We start from the raw sequence: 21,971 nt of genomic DNA, 5'->3' as shown, positions 1-21,971 counted from the left end.
CCGGACACGTGACGGGCTCGCGAGCTCCGCCCCCGGCTCTCGGCCCCACCCACCCGTGTGAGCCCCGCCCCTGGCCCCGCCCCCTCCTCCTTCCCTCTTTTTGTGCTCGCGCCCGGTGTGGCGTCACGCGCGCGCGACATGAGGGGTGGGCGGTAGCGCGGGTCACGTGACGGCGGGGGAGGCGCGGGCAGCGCCGTGACAGAGGGGCGGGAGGCGGGGGAGTGTCTGTCTGTCGGTCCGACCGACTGACCGGCCGACAGCCGCCATGCAGAACGTCATCAACACTGTCAAGGGGAAGGCTCTGGAGGTGGCCGAGTACCTCACGCCCGTGCTCAAGGTGCGTTGCTGCGCGGGAGCAGGGCTGGGGAGGGGGGACGGGACACCCGCCGGCACTCCCTGCCCTTGTCCGGGCCCCACACAGCCCAGGGGGCGCCGTGCTGGGTGTGCTGGGGCAGAGCCGTCGGCCCTCACCCCGCACCGGGCCGTGCGGGGTGGAGGGAGCCCGGGCTAGAGCTCACATCCCGCTGGGAGCGGGGAGCACCCACCTGGGAGGTGCGGGCCTACCGAAGTACGGTAGTTGCTGGTCCTGCTTCTTAAGGAATGACTTATTGGCTGCTGGTTTCTGTTAAAGTGGTGAAACTTTAACCGGTTGTGTGACCAGGAGCTGAAATGCAAGCGTACAGCCAGGCTGGAGCCTCCTTACAGGAATGCGTTGCAATGGTTATTTTGGGTAAGAGGGTGACTTCTTCAGCTGACTTAAAAAAAACAAACAAAACAAATCACTTCTAGATTATGTGAGCAGATGTTAAATTATGCAGCATATCTTATTTCTGTGTTAGAATTGCAGTATTGCTACAAGCCTCAGAGTGTTACAGTAACTGTGAATGGTAGAAATGAGCCATTTGTTTCTTATAATAGTCCGCTCGTAAAGGTGGGCAGCACATCTGTTATAATTCTTTTTATTGCTTGTTTAGGTAGAGACCTTTTGTGATTTTCTGCAGTTGTTAGACTGCATCCCACTTTCTGACTCCTACTTACAAATATTTTTTTGTGTAAACCCCAACTTTGTGTATGGCAGCTTAACTTGCTAGCGGCTTTCTCACTACTGATTTTCACACTTTCAAATGCTTTTGAAAAAGTACTTCTCCTGTACTTGTTTATGACAGCAGTCTCTCTGCCTGTGGCTTTGTGGTTTGACCTTTTATGTGCTTTGTGCTCTGCAGCTGAGATCTTTGGGCAGAAAGCAGTGATACTCAATTATTAATTGCACTTGTCCCTCTGTGGTATGTAATGTGCACTTCTCTGGATGGTGGACTTTTCTAGAGTTGCCCACCAATGTGACACGTGTGGGCTGCCGTGAAGTTGTGGCCTGAAAAGGTGGAGTGACTTGTTTACTGTAGTGTAGTTGTTGCACAGCTGGTGTAATAGTGGAGGAATTCTTGTGTCCTCAATGAACTATTGAGAGGAAGCAGGAGTAGAATGGAATGGGAGGTTATAGTAGTATGAGTATATAAGCCCCTTTGCAAGGGGTTGAAACAAATACTCCAGCTTGGTTACTTTAGAAAGAAGATAGACTTGTGTCTCTCCCTAGCTTATGTACCACGGAATGCACAGAGAGGAAAAACTGATTTACCCTCAGGGAACAGAGGATGGATATTTTACATGTTTTCTTTCTGCAATTCCAGAAACATAAGTTTGTACAAGTTGCCTTTTGCTTATGGTTCATTTTGAGGTTAAATAGTAAGTTGTCTCCACTGTGGTGTTGCACAATATGTTATTGAGGGTTCTGAGTTTTACGGCAGTTCAAGTGGCTTTGGTTTCTGTCAGCTAGCACATAATGGTTATGATGTTTTTACAGCTGCAGTTTTGCGTATCTTCATCTTGTTCTCAAATTTGTCTTCTTTAGAAATGAGGTAGAAAGGCAGAGTTCAGTACTGTATGAAACAGGTGTGCTCGTTTCATTTTACATGGCACATGTGGTATCACACACCACGGTGAAGGAACAAGAATAACCCAGTAAGCAGTGGCTAGTTTTCTTTAATGTTTCTTGACTCTTTGAATAAGGTGAAGTTGTGGCCAAAACCAAGATATTTTCAGTTGCTGCTTTTAGTCTTGATAGGAAAAAAAAGTTCTTTAAGGCAAGAAGTCAGCTGTGCCATGGTTGAAATTGTATTCTTTTTCAAAAGCCCTTTTTGGATTGCTCTAATGCTAGGGAACAGTAGATTTCCTTGGTACTTGAGACTTTTCTGAAGAAAACAGATATGCAGCCAGAAGTCAAAACAAAATACACTTCCCTTAGATTTGAATATGATAAAAGCCGTTTTATCCTTAACCTTCATACATGTTGCCTTTAATGCAAAAGTACTTTATTTCTCCATGCAGAACTAAGTCGTGTGTCTGGTTGCCGTCTGTTCTTTCACCCATAAAAAACCCCCATGACAATATGCAAAAATCAAAGCTCTTTCCATGGGTTGCACGGTGAAAGCAAAGAAATGGGTATTAAAAGAAAGTTAGTAAATGAGCCCCTCTGGGTAAGTTTTTCTAGCCCAGAGAAAAGTCGTTTTGGTCGTTCACTTCATGACCTTTTTTAACTGCAAAACCTTGTGTTAATGCATTGTACTGCTGTTCAGTGCCTAGAACTTTAGAGTCCTGACTATGAGAATCTCTGTCTCTTACTGCAAGTATTATATTGAGTGCTGGGGATCTTCTCCTCATTATTGGTGTAAATGGCGATAGCAAAAATTTTGTATATGTGATCATTTTATAATACCTCACTTTCTGCAACAATTAATTTTAGTGAGCCTTACACTGTAGAATCAGTAAGCTGCCTATCAGCCCTGGCAGAGGTTGCCTCCAGACTGATCTCTGGATCTCTGGAGAGAGCTCTTTGCAAGACAAAAGTAGAGCAGATGTTTGTCTTTCCAGTAAAGTCGAGTAGATTGATTTGTCATCAGTTCTCAAAATTTTTAAACTCCTTTTTTTTTCTTATTGCAGGAGTCCAAGTTTAAAGAAACTGGAGTAATTACACCTGAAGAAGTAAGTATTTAGAAAGAACAAAGTATTTTGAGAGTAATGGTAAATTTTTTACACAAAATGGAACGTTCATCTCAAACAGTCCACTTCTTTGCCAAATAATTGTTGCCTCTTGAAACGATTTGCATGAAGAGACACTTGTAAATGACCTTCTTACTCAACAGATGAAGTATATCAACATAATTCCTCTTGAGATGACACTTGACTTCTGAAAGGAGGATGCTTTTTTCCTCTGTTATGTTGTGAAAAGATTGAAAGGAAGCTGGGTCAGCAGCTCCATTTCTCATGGGAGTTCAGGACTAAAGCAGGAATATATTGATCTAAGAAATCTTTCCCCTGAGCAACTCAAAGGGGAACCTTTTTCTTTGGATCAGTCTTTGCTTACCTCACTTTTGGTTCCTTCCAAGGCTCTGGCAAGATCATTACATATACTTGGCCACAGCAAGTATCTAATGATTATTATTTTTCCCTCCTCTTCTCTGTAGGCTGCTTCAGGCTGGTTGTATCTTGCATTGCTGCCAAGCAGTTGTATTTTGTTAAGGACTTTGCTGCAAAGAGAAACAAATGGGATTTTTTTCTGAACTAGTTAAAACACTGTTTGGGTGGTGCTGTTTTGACTTCCCTGTTCTGCTTTTTTCTCATACTAAAATGCTACTGATCTGCAAATACATTGTCTTTACAGAGGTCTAAGAAAACAGTGTTAAGATTATTGTGTAGAATGAAAGAAAAATGAAACAGAATGCAGAAATGTGAAGATGAGGTGGAAAAAAATGGAGCAAATGATGACTGATGCAGGTAGATAATGTAGACAGAAGTATCTTTCCTATCATTGGTACCTTGCATTTTTCTGCTCTGTGGTATGGCAAGCAAGCACTGCTGCTTTCTCTGACCCAGAAGAGTACCACGCAGACAAACAGGCTTAGCAACATGTTCTCCTGTTCTGATAACCATGCTTATGTCTGTGTGTATATACATATTTATATCTCATATATTTAATAGTAATACATGAGCTTCATTATATACAAACAAGAATCACATAACTTCTAGGCAAACGTTCAGCTAATACTTATTCCCTTCTTGATTTATGGGAGAAAACTTTGCAGGAGTACTGAAAGAAAAGGTCTTTTCTATAGAACGTAATAATAACCACACTGTATTACATGACACAGTTTGCAGCATTTAAACACCAGTAAGACTGTGAATAGTATGTGTTCTCTGTGCCAAGTTAGATGCTGCTGGGATGAATAAATTTGATCCTTCAAAACAGTAGTCAAGGGTAACCAGTTATACAGCAAGACTAAATTTTTGTTAAATTTAGATAAAGCTGGAGTGCGAATCTGCTGATTGTCCCTTTGACAGTCTTTCGTCTTCTATGATTATTTTGATCTTTATACAGTAATGATTGCTAAAGAAGGGTTGAAAGTCATCGATAACGGAGCTAGGATGTTATCTTTGAATGAGTTTGGATTTCTTGGGTAATTTTAGCTGTATTCTAGCCTGAGATACTATAGATTTTGTAGATTTTTGTGAGGTCTGTGTGGATTGCCTCTGAAGATGAATCAATTAGCAATGAGGCTGAAGATGACTCATTAATCAAACTCAACAGGAACTTCCTCTTTTAATATATCTGTGTACTTGATTTAACTGCAACAAATTCTTGCCTGTTACGAGTTCTTACTAGTTAATACCTCCAAAAGTTGACACCTGTTTTAATTATATATGTAAATACAGGGAAATCTTTAAAATCAGTCATTCCAGGAGCAGAAATAAGATGTCCTAAAATTGGTCTCCTTCCACTTTGCACTATTGATTCAGGAATGAAATAGTCTCAGTGCTTAAGAAACAGAAAGTGAAACCAGCTAGATAATTTTGCTGCCTAAGCTGAAAAAAATGTAAATGGCATTTCAAGTGTTGTTTTAGGGTTTTATATTTATTAGACCCATGAACAACATTTTCTGTTTTTTCATCTTTAATTTCAATAATATATTTCAACATTGGTGTCACAAATAGAGTTCCAGTTCCTTGAACAGAGAATTTTAAATAATTCTGGAGTTTCATTTGTTATTTATCGTGCAAAGGGTAATGAGTTTTAAAATTTCCATGTGTCTTGGGAAGGATTGCTGTTCTCTTTAAAGTGAATATTTCCCTTTTGCTAGAGGCTTTTGTTAAAAAATGGGTGAAATGGAAGCATTTCCGCAGAGATTAAATCTGTTAATCCCCAGGCAGTGCTGTGGTGTTTTCCCTAAACTGACCTGCCTGGCTTTGGAGGACATGTGAGAAAATGGCTGTGACACGCTGCAAGCCTGGTGTGTCACTGCAGCAGCAGCTGCTCAGCTGGAAAGGGTATTCTTATAAACTGGCATTTTAGGACAAGAAAGCAACTGTAGCAATAGCTGTGCACCTCATATTGAAACCTAACTATTGCAAAGACCACAAAAGAATCACTTTTGTTAAGTGTGGGCTTGCCTTCCTCAGTTAATATGTGCAAAAAACAAGCCTGGTGGGTTAGACTTTGCTGGGTGAATTTTGTGTTTATACACAAGTCTAGCGTGACTTATTGCTGGCAAGTCTAACGTGACTGTCACTTTGAAATAGTAATGAGATCTTATAAAAACCTTAATATCTCATACTAAAAACAAGTGGAGTGAATATTTTTAAAAACTGTTTCTTCAGAACAAGGTTATGTGTAATTTTTTTCAGTGTACTAAGTACTTGGTAATCCATATTTAGTTAACATCAGTGATCAACTGTTATAGTGATGGTATTATTAAAATGCATACTGTTTATTCTTTTGTGCAGTTCTCTCATTGATTCAATGAACTAATGTCGTTCTTGCTTTTCTTCTTGCTGCAACGTTGTTTTGAACAAGGAAAGAGAATTAAACATTTTTTTTACATTAAGCTCTTTGTTGTCCTTGTAAAACTTTGAAGAGTAGCAAAGAAAAATAGGGGCTTTATCACAAAATAAACAATATTGCTAGGTCCAGAAACTTTTTGGCTTCTTTCTGGACTGGTAGGTAATACCACAGCTTTTGAAACTAACTGAATTTGCTATGGAGCTTAGCACACATTTCATTCGGGTAAAGTTGATTTAGTCTTTGCGTTTTCATGGTTAGCTGAAAAATGGAGTTAAAAAAGTATCCAACCGATATAAATAGTTGTTAGTTACATAGTTAATCTATCAAAAGAATGTACAACTGAAATATTAGTACTGGGGAAAATTGGAGATTGTTTTCTCATGCCATATTTAACAGGACTTTAATTTTTTTCCTGCCTTAACAGTTTGTCGCAGCTGGAGATCACTTAGTTCACCACTGTCCTACTTGGCAATGGTAAGTAAAACTGAGAGAATTATAGAAAGCTGGCATCCCTACCTGTGCTTTGTTTCCATTGGGTTCAGTTGTCTCATTTCAGAACAGTAAATGGACTCTTACAGTAGAATTTTTAGGATGTCTCTATATTTAAGTCAGGTGGGGCTTGTTGAATGAGGATTTGTTTGGGATTTTTTGTTGTTATTTTGTTTGTCTTTCTAAGATTTTAGAGGGCATAAGTTGTTAAATACTGAGAATGCTTCTCATGCTTAGCTGCAGCAGCAGCATGTCTCCCTGAATTTGTCTTGGTGATTGAAAAATCAAAGGCCATGTGCAACTGGAATTGCTTGGAAGTAGTTGTAAATGGTGTATTTTAGACAAGCATTTGTTAATTAAATATGTTGAAGTTGGCCCTCAGCAGAACATTTTGTGCAGTGCTTGTCCTTTGAAATCCCTTATGAATCCCATGTATGTGTGTTTTATGTACTGTAAGGGTGCAAATAAGGTGCTTCCTCACATTCTACCAGTGTCTTTCGTTGTGAAACTTATCAGTTCCTGAATGACCATTGTCTGCGCAGTTGGTATCATCAAGGTCTTGCTCTGTACTGGGCCATGAATTGCTGAAGGAGGAATTATTATACTTGAATCATAGTTTCTTGCCCCTTTGCCATCTCCTTCAGAGAAAATCTGACGTTGAGTCTGGCCTATGTGCCAGATGTTTGAAATGGACTATTTAGAGTCTTACATTATTTCAAACCAAAAACCATGAAAGGTGAAGGCAAATGCTTGAGTCCTGTGAAATGAAAAAATATTACTTGAGCACTAGTGACTATGGGCAGATTTGGTATTTATAGAGGTCTATTTCTTGCTTTTTCTGAAGTTACTTTCTTCAGACATTTGCGACTATGTTGTTGCTGATCCTAGAAAATTTTATATAGAATAGACTGTTCTGTCAACCCATCTTTGCTTGGCCATCTCAAGATGAAGGTAGTTTTTGAGGCAGAAAATAGTTTTGATACCTGACCGATTTAGGGGTGGCCAAGGCTTTTAACCCCATGTCTGTATCCAAATCTGTGAATAGGGAAGAGTCAAGTCATAGCAAACAGATTCTTAGAGTAGGTCAAGAGGATTATATAAAATGTTCCTGATACATGCTGAAAATAGAAGGGTTCTTTTGTTTGCAGATCATCAAATTCTCAAATGGTGCACTTCATTTTACAGGGCTTCAGGAGAAGAACTAAAAGTCAAGGCTTATCTGCCAACAGACAAACAGTTTTTGGTAACTAAAAATGGTAAGGCTGAAGTTTAAATGTAAGTGTTCTTAGGATTGATGGCATGGTTGACTGTGCTATCTACTCTACTAGTTGTCTGTATTGCTAAGGGAAGCAAATACCTTGCACTTCAAGTGCTCTGACTTTGCAATATTAAAGTTTTTCTTGCACTTCTAAAATCTTTTCCTTAGACCACTTGCTAGTAATGCTTATATGAATAACAGAGCTTGCCTTAAAGGAGTAAAAATGAAGTTTAAACATTATAAACCTCTGTCTGTCTTCCTTTCTCCTGTCCTTCAACTCATATCCAGTATCTAAAAGGAAAATATGTTTATTTTCCTCTTTCTTTTGCAAACTGAGGCCATTGAAGAGTTCCCAAAACGACTTTCACGAGGACACTGATTCTTCTAGTTCAGATATGTAATTAATGTCACTATCTCTGTCAATAGCAATCATATAAATACAGCTTTAAATAAAGTTATATCAGCTTCAAAATCATGTATGTATATTACTTGTGGTTACTACCTTTTTAATGGATAAGAAGGCTAACATCTTGGCACAACCACGAGGAAATAATTTTCTCAAAAGATCTTGTATCAAAATGTGTCAGTGCCTTTAGATGAACCTTTTAGTACTGAGGACAGCCTGAGGAAATTTTTACCTGCAGTGCGTTTTATTTTGTGCTTGAATTTCACTTGCTGGCTTTTGGAGCCTTACAGTGCACTGTTGTAAAAATTATTATGGTAGTGGTGGAATGACTTGCATAGGATGGTCCTGGTGGTTGGATGGCCAAGTGATCTACCATTTCTCCTTTCCTGCCACTTCTGGGGTCTCCCTCATTGCTCTGATTCTTCTAGATCACATTTCAAAATAATGTGTTCCCTGTTGATTGTGCCACATTGTCCTATCACCTGAGTAAAAGCTGTGGGCTATGGGTGAGGCTGGGAGCCATCCCACCGACCTCATTTTTAAAGTCTTTGGAAGACTTCACTGTGACTTTCACACCCCCCTCCTCATTCTCTGAAAGGTCAAACAGCAGCTTTCAAACTCTGCACTTCATGCAGCAGATTTTTTTTCTCCACATTTTCTACATAGTCCTTATTTATGCTGTTGGAAAATGTCTAGTTTGACTTAATCAGATATGCATTCTTTCTTTGACTATTTTCTGAAAACTTTATGTAAATCTGTACTTGAATGGTTCTATAACACATATGACTGAAGTTACCTTAAATAACACATTAATTCTAACCTAAAATGCTAGATGTTAATTTAGAACTAAATATAAGTAATATATTGCATGAATAACCAATGCAAACTTTTAGCAGAATTCTAAAGACAAATCAATTTGGAAAAGTAGTGCCAATCCAGGCAAAATTGTGCTTAAACCAAAAGTTGTTTACCGGTGTGAACAAAAGTAATAGACTGTCTCCAGTTGTTAGCAAATTAGAAATTAATTAATTTCTAATCCTTAAGAGTTTGGGTGAAAGAGTAACAGAGGAATGAACTTTGAAGGCCACTGCACTTGTTGTATTTTACATGAAATAAAACATCTGGTACAGCACATCAACATAATTTTGCAAGTTTGTGCTTTTGCATTTGAAATATAGGTTTAGGATTCTCTAAATAAGGGATATATGCGAGACTGCCACATTTCGGAAGGCCTCATGGAATAATTTCTTGTTCCAGTCTGGTTTTGTATAAGACTGACTGCATTCATTTTGTTTTGCAATCTTTTGCAGTGCCGTGCTATAAAAGGTGTAAGCAGATGGAGTACTCAGATGAGCAGGAAGCAATTATAGAAGAAGATGATGGTGATGGGGGATGGGTGGACACTTTTCACAATGCAGGTACTCAGAGTCTTGCCTCAGGCTTTGCGTTTGGTAATCTGATTTTCAGTTTCCACTCTCTGAAAGTAAAATCTTTCTTATATACAGATGACTGTGTACTAATATCTAGTGTAGAAGAAATAAGTCATGCTGTCAGTTAACCATTTGATTGGCACATGATTGCTCAGCTGTTTAACTCTGTGGCTGTATATGCCTGAAACAGGCTACTTTTCAAAGGTGTTGACCATAATTTCAGTATTCTCTTATTACAGTTCTAGAAACTTTTTTTAACAAATGAGCTGTCTACTGGCTCATTCCTGTATAATGGAATCCTGTGAAGATAATGGTAGTTTAAATTATTTGAAGAATATGGAAATATTTCTTTATTTTTAAGTTAAGATTGCATGTGAAGCACATTGAGATATAGATCTTAATGATGACCTCAACTGACTTAATTATTTTAGTGTTTCCCATTCTGTTGAATTGTTGGATTGAGCTGAGAGAAGGAATCATTAGAAAATAGCTATCTTAGTATCTGAGGTAACTAGAGGAAGTGGGTGCAATACTAAAAAGAAAGAAAATATTATTAAGTAGAGAGATGTGTGGGAGATGATTACTTTTTATCATAAGTCCTTAGCTTGTGTTGATAAAGAAGTCTAAAAATTACTGCCTACATGGATCTATCTCACTGGCTTTTCTAGCAACCTCTTATAAAGCCTTTTGCTCTTTTCTAAGAATTGGAAATTATATTAGTTTTAGTCTTGTTTCTTGATGTCCTTCATTGATGTTTTCTCCACCATTTCCAAACCCAGGAGGTACTCCTCTCAGTTTTTACTTTCCTTGGTGTAAATTTTCTGCTGTAACATGGAAAAAGTTCTCTGAATAGTTCAGCTGGGGTGGGGGGAAAGGGTGGGAGATGATGCCTTTTGTTTCTCTGGACATACATTTTTCATCATTGACAGTTCTTAAATGCATCACAGTTCATAACTGAACACGCCACACAAAAGGAATGGTTTGGAATATCTTTGTCATGTCCTTGAATTAAGGATACAGTCTCCATCCCTGCTGTGAATAGACTTCTCTGCCAAGATTTTCTTTTTAGGGCTGACTGGTTTGGGCACCATGCTGTGGTAGCACAACTGTAACACTCTGTCTGCACCTGGCCAGGTCTCCAAACGCTGTCAAATAAGATAAAAACAAAATCTGTTTCCACCCATCTGTATAGATGTCTTTGGTAGTAGCACTTGTGGTAGGAAAAAATGTGTTCAGATGATCATACAGCCACGAGAAATGTGTTATTTCCAAGCAGCATGAACTGGCATTTCTGATCTTTAAATAGTTACTTCTGATGAGCAGTAATGTGATTCCAGGTTCTTTCTCCACAATCATGTAACTTACTTTCAATTAAAGACTTAATTAGATAAATTTACTCTGTCAAAGCACATTTTTGGCATGTATCCCAAAAAGTACTGGGTGCAGTAAAACTATAAAGCTAATGGGGAGGAACTCAAGAAGAGGCACTACAGGGATTTGGGATGGTTTTTACTCTCACTTCCTCACAGCTAAAAGCATCGAGTGTTCTCCTGCATTGTGCTTTGTCATTGCTTTCAGGATACTCAGAAATACTCAAAAATGTGTGCCTCTCTCATGAAGTTGAGATCCATTATTGTGATGGGAGTGCCTACCTGAACTCACTTTTATGCAAAAGTACCTTAAAAATAGAAGTTCAGACATGCAGTATTCCATCAATAAATGTTGTATGTGCTGTGGTGCTCTGTGTTACTGGTGTGGTTTGCTTATGGATGTCCAGCACCAAGCACGTTATCAATACCAAATAAACAGCCTTCTAAATAACAAAATTGTTGTGAGAGGTAACTTGGAAAGGTGGTATGCTGCTTTCTGAAATCCTTGCACCCTCTTTCTATTCTATTTTCCACCAGATAAACAATCTTTTTTAACACAGACTTCTTGTTCAATTAACAGGTATTGTGGGTGCAACAGAAGCAGTTAAGGAGATCACACTAGACAGTAAGGTACTTGTTTCTAAATTTTCTTGTTGCTTTATTATAGGACCTAAAGGTAATAAAGTTTTACCTGTAGCAATTTAGTTCTCCCTGTGAAAGATTAAAATGTACTTTGTCACTAGTTGTCTTGCAGATATACACTGACCTCCATAGCCCATGGTATTAGCCTGCAGGCATGTGCACATATGCATTATAAGTGTGTGCATTTCCTTATTACTGTGTTTACTGAGGCATTTGTCTTTTTAGAATGTCCTTAGGCAGGCTTCTACAAACTGAAAATGAAGTTTTCTTTACACTGATACAGCACATTAGCACTTCAAGAAACTACTGTTTGGAGATCCAGCGTAAATAAATTTTTATATGGAAAAATAGTGTAGGGATATGAAGTATTTCTTTGTAATCTTTAACTATTGCAAGCAGCTTTTTCGCACACTTGGTCCTGTTTGGCAGGCTCATGCCTTCTGGTTTATAAGTACTAAAACTGTTTAAATGTATATATCTTATGAAGACATCAGTTTCTGCATGTGTTTCCAAAACGTCACTGCAGCAGGAGCAAAATCGGAAATTGAAGTCCTCAGGAAACTGAGAACGGTTGGAAGTACTTGAAATGAGAATGTATTGGCTGACATGTTTAAGAAACGTGAAGAGAGTCACAGACAAAAAATGCTTTTAAAGATGATTTGGTTGTTAAAGTGGAATTCTGTGTGCTGCGAGAGTTTGTTAAACCATCCAAGCACTCGGCTTTGGATTCTAAAAATTAGGGGGAAAGATAATGGACTGCCCAGTGCCACCACACAGTTTTAAACAGCTCAAAATGCTATTGATATGATGAACTGTGAAGTATTTGTACTTCAAGGGAAACTGTGCTAAATGTAGTAAAAGTACTGCTTTTTTATGAGTCAGTAAGGGTGAAAGAAACACTCTAAAAATAGCTAAAGTTGGTCAATATTTTTACATAACACAATACTTGCAAAATGTTACTGGGATTCATAACTCCTGTTGTGTGTTTTGAGCTGGATTTCACTTCTAATCTATTGTATATGAAAAAAACTTGTTTGCTTGGACCATGGGTCCAACTTCTTTCTCCTAATGTTCTGTTTGACAATGCATGTCGTAACTTAATTTCTTAGTGCCTGTGGTGTTTCCTGTTTTTTAAATGAAAAAAAACACCTGATGCTTGCAATCAGAGCAGCTTCTGATTCTAATAATTATTTTCAGTATTCTCCTAAAGTCTTCTTGAAACCTGTGTAAATTCAGACCTCTGCCTTCTGAATTTCACCAGAGTTGTCTGTTGGATTCAAATGCTCTGCAAGGCCCCAAAGAAAAAGTTGTCTGTGGGCTCGTACTGTATTAATTTCTATTGTACTATCTTTCCTTGGACTACGATATAAAAATGTGGTATCTTTTGGGACTCTCTTGTGTTTTAAAAACAGGTATGGAACTGGACAAGGCTTGTAGTTTGTGGAAATGGATGACACTTTTAGTCATATGATTTAGTTTTATGTATTTGGGCAAGGAGCAGGGAATTAGACCTAATTATCCTTATGAGTCCCTTCCTTGAGATGTTTTATGATAACTGCTGCACAGTTGGACTTGGGTTAGGACTTACAAAATCTTAACCTACGTGTTTATTCTTAGCTGTTAAATCATTGCCTTTCATTTGAGATAGGTGGGTCTTTTGACTGTTTAACACCATGTTCACTCTGCTTAGGAATGAAATCATTCCAGATTGCAAAGTCAAATTTTAAGTGGACCTTTAATGTCATACTAGGACTTTAAAACTAAGACGAGTTAATAAGCAAATATTTGAGTCCAGTGTAGTATTTCTTAATATTGCAGAAATTATTCTTCTGGTTCACCGAATGTATTGACTGGACTTAGATCCTAAATTTGCTGAGGCCATAAGCTGTGTAGATGCAACAGTCTTTAAAGCAGTGTTTTCAATTTAACTTCTTAAGGATAATTTAAAAATACCAGAGTGTTCAGCATCTTGTGAAGATGATGATGAGGAAGATGAAGGAGAAGCTGCAGACATGGAAGGTATTTCCTTAAATTGGTTGGGACGTGCTTTATTTCAGGCCTTTAAGTAAAGCAGTACACTCTAAGAATCACTCTTTATTTTCATGAAATGCATGCTGGAACATTCAGCAGACATATGCTCTTTCACATCTTTTGTGTGGTCTTATTGATGCATGTTTACTCTGACTTGTGTGCCAAAACCTGTGTGAATGTGAGTGACTGGGAAGTTGATCTGTGTAGCAGAACAGATCCAAGCAAGTATAAATTAGGGATTTAGCACAGCTTCCTTTCAGCTTCATACCTACACTTTAACTCAATCTGCCTATATAAAACCGCTAAAGGATTACTCATCATCTACTTACTGTAGTCTTGGTCAAATTTACATGAAAAAAGGAATAGTGTGGTTTGGGGATTGGGAACTCTATGTGAATAAAATTTTTTTAGATACATGTAGATTATTGTTTTAAAGGAGTTGTTTATGAATGACAAATATGATGACTAGCTACAAGCTGAACACAGAATTTTATGGGTCTTCTTTTCAGAGTATGAAGAAAGTGGGCTATTGGAGACAGATGATGTGAGTGAACAGTTCTCTCTCTTGTCTGTTACAATATAAGCACAAGCAAATGAATGAAATAACAAACTTAGTAGTGGGATTACTGAGCCTGGTTTCTTGTGGATGTCTCCAGACAACCTACTGCAGTAACCTAAATCCTTGGGTTCTCAGAGATTCTGATCACAGACATTTTGGTTGGTTTTGCTAATCCTTTTTGCTCTGCTCACACAGTGCTGTATTCATGAGAAGTAAAAAATGCAGTGGTTGTTCTTGAGGCTTACACATGGAGGATGAGTGGCTTGTAGGTTCAGTAGATTCTACTAATGCATCAGACTGTCATGAGAGAAAAGAGGGCATCATTATTTGTGGTGCTATCCTAAGGTCTTCATGAACCTGCATAAACTGAGACCTCTTCCTTCTGAATTTCATTGGAATTGTCTGTTAGTTGTGAAAGAAGGTAGGGGGATGTAACAAGGTAGTTGCATACTTCCTTAAGAAATCAGACCTTTTTTGAAAAGTAAAAAACCCCACAAAAAATAAAACCAAAAAAGACTTGTGGAAGAGAAGCTGATACTCATATTTTAAAGATGAAAACAAATCCCAAAAGCCTAGGGTTTTTTTAATGATCACTTAAGAATGTTAGTAAAAGTTCTACAGCTTTGCATAACTACTTGGGATGGGAAAGGAGAGAATCTAAACAACACTATACTGATCTTGTCATTTTTATCTTGAAACAGGCAACACTTGACACAAGACAGATTGTAGAAGCTAGCAAAGCTAAAGTTGATGTTGGAGGGGAAGATGCTATTCTACAGACTAGAACCTATGACCTCTACATCACTTATGACAAATATTACCAAACTCCAAGGCTCTGGTTATTTGGATATGATGAGGTACGGCTCAGTTGGTGTGTTTTCCCTGCTTCTGTGAAATTAGACTCCCTGTGTCAAATAGCAAGGCTATTTTGTTGCTTATTCACAGTAGAAATTTAAAGGAAAGAATGGGGAGAAAGCCATTAAACAGGCTTGTAGGCAGGATTTATGGTATTAGTAGGAAGTAGGAACAATTTAAATGAAAATTGCACGTGGTAACTGAGCACATTTGGAAGGAAGCAAATGGTGCTGTGTCACTGGAGTTTCTGTTAGCACTGTAGAACTGGTAATAATCTCAGTAAACTCAGTCAAATAAGAGGGTATGTGTTTCCCTCATCTTCAGAGGGAAAGGATTAAATAAGTCATTCTTCTCATTAATGGCTAAATTTCTTGAGTTAAAGTTGGTATGGCTCAAATGCCTAGGGGGGAACCTAGCTGCTTGTCAAACATACTGACTTTATCATTCCCCTGGTGTATTAAAAAGAAAAAGCTGTGCAGCACTAGTTCTATAGCATATGGATTTTGGGTACCTTCAGAACTGCTGAATTTAAGGTGCTTATAATTTATGGTGCGTCACCTGTTAATGATGTTGGAAAAGAGCAAGATTCTTTCATATTAATGGTTTTGTTTTCCTGTTCCTTTTTCCTCTACAGCAACGGCAGCCTTTAACAGTAGAGCACATGTACGAAGATATTAGTCAAGATCACGTCAAGAAAACAGTGACCATTGAAAACCATCCTCATCTTCCTCCACCTCCCATGTGCTCAGTTCATCCATGCAGGTAAATCCTTATTTCTGGTTTGATTCAGCAGGCAGACACAAAGCACTTCAGTGCCCTTGTTAAGGATTTTGTACAGGTTTTCTGGACACCCTCCACACCTGGCTACCATAGTGGTCTGTTAGTTTCTGAGTTAGTATGAAGGGAAGAGTTCAGCAATTCTCAGAATTCATTCCAGTGCTCACTGCTGCAAGTGTGTTCAGCAGTTAGTGCTGTCTTCTCTCTGATCAACTTGCTTTTACTCAGCTTCCCTACAGATTCCAGAAGATGGCAGACTGCTAGAACTCTGTGGAATAACGTTCTGTCCTTGCAGCTGTTTTTTGGGGAGGGTTGAAGTATAATGTGTACTTTGGCAGCAGAAAAAGCTATTTGAACACAAAATAACAGTTTCTTACTTTACATTGACTGTCTTCTGCTCCCCCAGAAGTCCTTGAAATTTTGCGCTTATAAGTAGAGATCTTCTGTTTGCCACACAAACAAAACACACCTGTGTTTTTAGGGTGTTTTCTGTTGAATTTTCCACATTTCTCACCAAAGACAGAGGAAGCCTATAGTTTGACTTGCTGCACAGGTATTTTTTCTACGTCTTTGAAAGGTGCATTCTGTCTTAACTATAGGCTCTAGCATCCTTTTAGGTGTCTTAGTGATACAGAGCCAATATCTTAAACAGTGTAACTCCTCAGTTTCTTGACTGTATTAAGTTCTTGGAGATAGGAGTTTGTGGGCTTTTATCTCATTTTAAAAAAAGACACCCTTTGTAGTATTGCATATGTTTTTGAAAAAAAAAAGTTCAGATTGCCCCTTTAAGTCTTTTTAATTTCCTTTGACTTAAAGAAACATGACAGGAATCTTTATCATTAGCTGAGGTGTCAAATAATCAGCTTGTTGTTGACAAACTTATGGTAGTTTTGTTTTTGCTGACTCAAAGCCATTATTTGATTATCAGTCTTGGGAAGGGTATACCATTCTTTTGAGAGAGAGAGCAAGGGAACTTTGCAAGAAGTATTTTATGGCTACTTTTGATCTTATCATGAGGATATATATTCATGGACTTATTAAAGTTTGTGTTTTCTGTAATCCTTGCTAGTAAATTAGTTGGGAAGAAGCTTCCATTGATGGATGCAGGTCAGAAGAAACATAATGACCAGATATTTGGGCATGACCACTTTCTCTGACTGGGTTGGAAGTGTGGGTTTTATACTGGCCTGTGGCCTCTGCTTAACTTTGCTAACGCTGTTGCAGAGTAAGAACTAGTGTGATGTTCATCTGTGAGTTTAGACTGAGTCTCTTCACGGGTGAGAGCTCTGTGGTCATGTTTTCACTTCTTCCCCTGAAGCCAGTGCAGTGCCAGTTCCTTTGTTGTGTAATCCACATCTACACTTGAAGGAATGGTTTGCATCATGAGCGTTGTTTCAATTTTAAGAATGAAAGAGATGATTTATAATGAGCTGATACAGACTTGTTGCTAATCTTAAATGTGGAGGAAACATTGTGTCTAGTTTGTCTCAAAAAGCAAACAGCAACTACTTAACTTTTGAAAGATTTGAGAAGCTAATCTTGAAACTATGAAGAAAGAGACCAACAGCGTATCCAAAATGAAGGTTATGTGTTCTCTTACTGTCCACAGTGAGCTGTTTTATTTTTTAATTTGGTAAGGCTAACAGCTAAGGAAGTCTGGATTTCTGAGGTAAAAAATAATAGCTGAAACTATTGGTTTTAATTCAGCTAGGAAATACCAATGTTAAGCTACCACTGTTGCTTCCCATCATATTACAAGAATTGTGTAATGTAGGATATTTGTATGATGCTAAACTAACTTATCTGTTTCTTGTGACGTGAATATCCTCGTCACGCGTCAGAGAAAGGAAAGAAATGGCAGTCAGATGCCATTGTCAGCTATTTGAGATTGCTTCTATTTTAAGTAGTTAGTTAAAATTGTTCATCTTGCAGCTCTGCTGTAACTTGTATTTCTTGTCAGCATTTTTATTGTACTGGGAGGAACATAGTCAACTTCCTCATTAATTGCAGTAAGCTGCTTTAATCATAATTCTCAGCTTTTTATGTGGCTGTTACGAAGGGACTATTAAATAACTTAACTACTAAACACATTTACAGTTTAACCATAATTACTTGCACTGATTCTGAGGGCTTATTTTTCTCCATTTCAGACTAAATGGTGGTAGCCTTCTCAGCTCTTCTTCCTTCTTATGTACCCTAAATATCTGCAAGGAAGTGACTAGAGGCAACTGTAAGGAGCAGTGAATCTTAGCTGTGATCTACTCTTAGCAGAGTAGATCTTATGGTTAGCTACTGAGGATTCTGAGATGTTACTCCTAATGATGACTTTTTTGGATTTTTACATACCTTCTGTCTCATTGTGTGTAAAGAGTTACAGGCACAGAATCAAATTCATAGGTAATTTTTTTGTCTTGAAAGTACACTCTCCTAAAATGTCTTGCATTTTAACCTCTGCTATGGAAGCTTTAGTTGTTGTCCACTCCACCAAAAGTCCTGTCAAAGGCCTTTTATCTCTTTGAACTGGGGCGGGAGGTAGTAAGAGGCTGTGGGAATTAATAATTTCTGGTGTTGTGGGTTTTTTTTCCCCTATATGTCAGGAAAGCTTTTATTTTTTACCTTTATTCTCTGATGGTATGTATTTCCCTTCCAGACCTGTGATGAATTTCGATATGAAGTTAAAACCAAATATTTTGACTGGCAGCTTTGGTCAATTGCAAAGCAGAAGAGGGGTTCTTCAGCTGGAAAGTGAACATTCCTGATAAGAGCATAGAGGGTCATATAATCAGTCTAAGAAACTAGCTGCTTTCAACTTATTTTTAAGTCCTTAATGTATGATTTAAACAGTATATCAATTTATTTTCAATAAAACAGTAGCATTGCTGACTTGAAGTATGAATAATAACTCATTTTTGTTACTTGAACCACCTCAAGAATTGGTTGAAATACCACAAAGTAAATTATGTGATTTTAATATGTGTTTTAAATGTGTAATATATTTGATAGCTCAAGTGACCTACAAACAGATCCTGGAATGAACACTGAAGAGCATTTAGTCATCTGGATATAAGAGTTATTTCTGGGGAACTTTTATTCAGAAGTTTAAAAAAAAATACTTCTGGATAGTGGGATACTTTAGATTACATTTCTTCCAAAATTATTTCTTTCCATTGCAGTGTGTACATATTCCATATTAATTCCCCCAAGTTTTCTTATAGAAGGAAACTGAAAACAAGAAACAAGCTTTACAAAGTTTATAAAGCACCTGCAAAGCTTTTCATGAATGACTGTATGACAGTAAGAATGACCATTACTGTGACCGCTATAGAATTCCAAATATCTGACTAGTCCTTAGAAAACAGAAAAGAACAAATGTCATTAAGATGTATGAATTGAACCAGTATGCTCTTAGAGACTTGTAATAGCTTCTGGCTGACCTGTATTCTGTGCCATCAGAAAAAAAAAATAGTCCACAGTTATGGATAAGGTCAAATTTTTAGTTTCAGCAGTGGCCAAGATCCTATATAGAAGCAACTGGACTTGGCACCTGAAAGGGCATGTGTTCCACACAGACGTCGTGGGGATCCAGAACTGGAGTCCACTGTGAGAGTCAGTTGATTTGCAAAGATCAAGGGCAAATGACTAATGCTGACCTTTAGTATTTCCCCAGACTTGCATGTTCCTGTTTACAATGTGTCTTGGTAGCTTTGCAACAGCTTCCTTCCCTGTTTGCAGTTGCTGGCAGCACAATTAACTGCAGAGTAACTACTAAGTGCCAATTGCTGGTGACCTATTTAGATTGACATCCTGGTATCAAAGCATGGTCAGAAAGTTATGCAAACTCTGCTCACCACTCCACTTGTCAGTCGGCACGTAGGTTGTTTTAGGATGGGCATCAAACCGAGTGCTGCTCACGAACCTGCAGTGCTGTGTACGTGGATGTCCATAGCCCTGTATGACATCACTGATAAAGATTGCCTAAGGAATCAAACATGTATTTGAAACAAAGTTGAAGTATAGATAAAAGAAAGATTAGTTACACTACCTGGGAGTTTGTGTTACGAGTATATAAATAAAACATAAATACAGTAGTTTTCCCCTCTGACTTGGTATGTTCTTCAACCCCTGGTTTAAGGGGTGTAAGAATTGAACACAAGGCCATTGCAAATTGTACCTGGTCATTAGAAGACTTGAAATCTTCATCATTATGGATATTCAAAATCAGACCAGATAAGATCCTGAGCAATTTGTTCTAGTTTAGTGCTCGTTGAGCAAGGAGGGTTAGACTAGATGAAGACTATCTCTTTCAACCTTAGCCATTCTGTAATTCTCTGTTATATTCCTAGGATCAGGTTTGTACATAAATATTGTGTATTGCATATGGGTTGGGTTTATCACTGATGAGAATGTAAAAACTTAGTGACCTGAGGAAATGTTTATCCTCCTCTGTAGAGCTTTACAATAACAGAGTCACAAGAGAGAAGAAACTACCTTAGAAACTGTTGATTTACCATAGTAGAACCCAAGTTAGCACCAGAGAAAATCTCCATACCCTAAAATAGTCCTAGAACAACAGTTCTGAATTTATGTAGGGTTGGTTTAACCTGCCTGAGAAACTACGATTTGTTTTAGTGTTTGAAACCTCTTAAGCTTTACAAATTTAAAAGTGTAGCAGAGGTAGCCAAAAATGTTGCAGCAGTTTCTAGGTATCTTCTTCAGGAGGAATCTGGGAACTTCTGGTAGCTTCCTGCTGGCCACGGTTACCTTCTGGGGGCTTACCTGATGGCTTTCTTGGGATTTAGCAGTTTCAAATTATGCTAGTGTCAAGCAGTATATATTAACTCTCTTTATGGCACTCCTCAGTCTCCATTGTGGCATGGAAAATTTTTTCCTTTCCTTGTAAGGAGTTCTAAAAATAATGTTACATCCATCACTTAATGTTGTCTTTCAGTTACTGTTGGGATTTTATTTTCTCAGTAAACTGAAAATTTCTTCTTGCTGTTTCTGAAACTAACAGTCCAAAATTATTTGATTTGCAGAGAACCTAATCTTACTGAGAGGAAGAGGGTATTACTTTTTCCTTAAAGTATTTTCTGATCTGTTTTTCAGGCATGCAGAAGTCATGAAGAAAATAATTGAGACTGTTGCAGAAGGTGGGGGAGAACTTGGAGTTCATATGTATCCTTTTCCGTCACTGCACCGATTCTGGGAGATTTCTCCAGCCTAAGGAGCTGTAACCTCAAGCTTCCTAAACTGGAATGCAATTGTGTGTGAAAGCAGTGAACAACTGCTTGGGGTGGCACTTAGTAGAGTTCTCGGATGAGCTCCATTGCACAAGCAGACTCTGTTAAGTAGCTGGGGGGCCGGGAGTGGTGTATGGCAGGAGCAATGGGGAAAGTAGGTAGGATTGAAGGGACATAATTGAGCCCTTGTTTGTAGGGAAGTGAAGGAGGTAGCTGTGAACACGAAACAGAGATCCCAGTGTAGGAGGGTGAGACTGGAGATTCACAGACTCCATCTGGACTGTAATCACTCCTTGGTACAGCTTTGTATTGGCTTTGAATCTGAAATTCATTTCTGAAAGATGTAGAGGTCCTATTATTCTCTATCCTGCATGTGAGCAGTAACTTGGTAAAACAATTAACTGACAAAAAGGCAATGAAAATAACTGAAACCATTCTGAACATCAATATCAAATGTTTCACAATTAGAATTTTCTTTTAGCAAGCTGACTCAGTTATGCTTTGTAGTAAATGATACTATGCCTTCTGACTGAAGTAACCTTCATATTAGAAGCAAGCATGTCCTTTCAGAATAGTGTTCTTTGCTGCTGTAAGGAAGGAAGGAGGAACTACTGAGCAACTATAGGTCCTGAATTGGTAAAATTCTCTTTATTATGTAAGCGGAGACTCACTCAACTTGTGCAGCAAGCAACTGAAACTGAACTGGAAAATAACTATCTGGCAAGGTAGTTCAAGTCCCCTACTTCTCAGTAGTTGCAAATAGTTTGTTTTCAAGGTTTTGATTACTCTTTTTTTGTTATTACTTAACAAATTGAGGCATTTTTAATGTGTGATTTCTCTCCTCATTATCGTGTAACTTGTGTTTGTGAAGAAATGGTCCATGAGACTGATACACCAAAATAGTAGAGTTTACTTATATCCAGTACCAATGCAACTTAATAATTGTTGAAAGTAGTGATTTATTTTAATTCTTCAGTTCCCTGACTGCCTCATTCCCTCATGGACAGACACTTTAGATTATAAT

The 21,971-nt window shown here is 38.2% G+C and overlaps 1 protein-coding gene across 1 annotated transcript in view; it reads left to right on the top strand.

Moving 5' to 3' along the window:
* Positions 1 to 185: 185 nt before the first annotated feature.
* ATG3 (autophagy related 3) overlaps positions 186 to 21,971 on the top strand; it is a 23,228-nt gene continuing 1,442 nt past the window's right edge. The window contains exons 1-11 of the mRNA XM_027897755.1: positions 186 to 337; positions 2,995 to 3,036; positions 6,315 to 6,364; positions 7,565 to 7,635; positions 9,354 to 9,461; positions 11,424 to 11,473; positions 13,423 to 13,504; positions 14,026 to 14,060; positions 14,777 to 14,932; positions 15,565 to 15,692; positions 20,814 to 20,882. Coding sequence (XP_027753556.1) covers positions 266 to 337; positions 2,995 to 3,036; positions 6,315 to 6,364; positions 7,565 to 7,635; positions 9,354 to 9,461; positions 11,424 to 11,473; positions 13,423 to 13,504; positions 14,026 to 14,060; positions 14,777 to 14,932; positions 15,565 to 15,692; positions 20,814 to 20,882 — 863 coding nt within the window. The 5' untranslated portion in view covers positions 186 to 265. The remainder of the gene's footprint in view (positions 338 to 2,994; positions 3,037 to 6,314; positions 6,365 to 7,564; positions 7,636 to 9,353; positions 9,462 to 11,423; positions 11,474 to 13,422; positions 13,505 to 14,025; positions 14,061 to 14,776; positions 14,933 to 15,564; positions 15,693 to 20,813; positions 20,883 to 21,971) is intronic.

Source organism: Empidonax traillii, unplaced genomic scaffold, assembly GCF_003031625.1.
Source record: "Empidonax traillii isolate 1590-97213 ecotype Southwest subspecies unplaced genomic scaffold, ASM303162v1 scaffold558:size415862, whole genome shotgun sequence".
Classification (NCBI taxonomy): Eukaryota; Metazoa; Chordata; class Aves; order Passeriformes; family Tyrannidae; genus Empidonax; species Empidonax traillii.
Note: the sequence above shows the minus strand (reverse complement) of the source record. Positions and strands in the feature narration are given on the sequence as shown.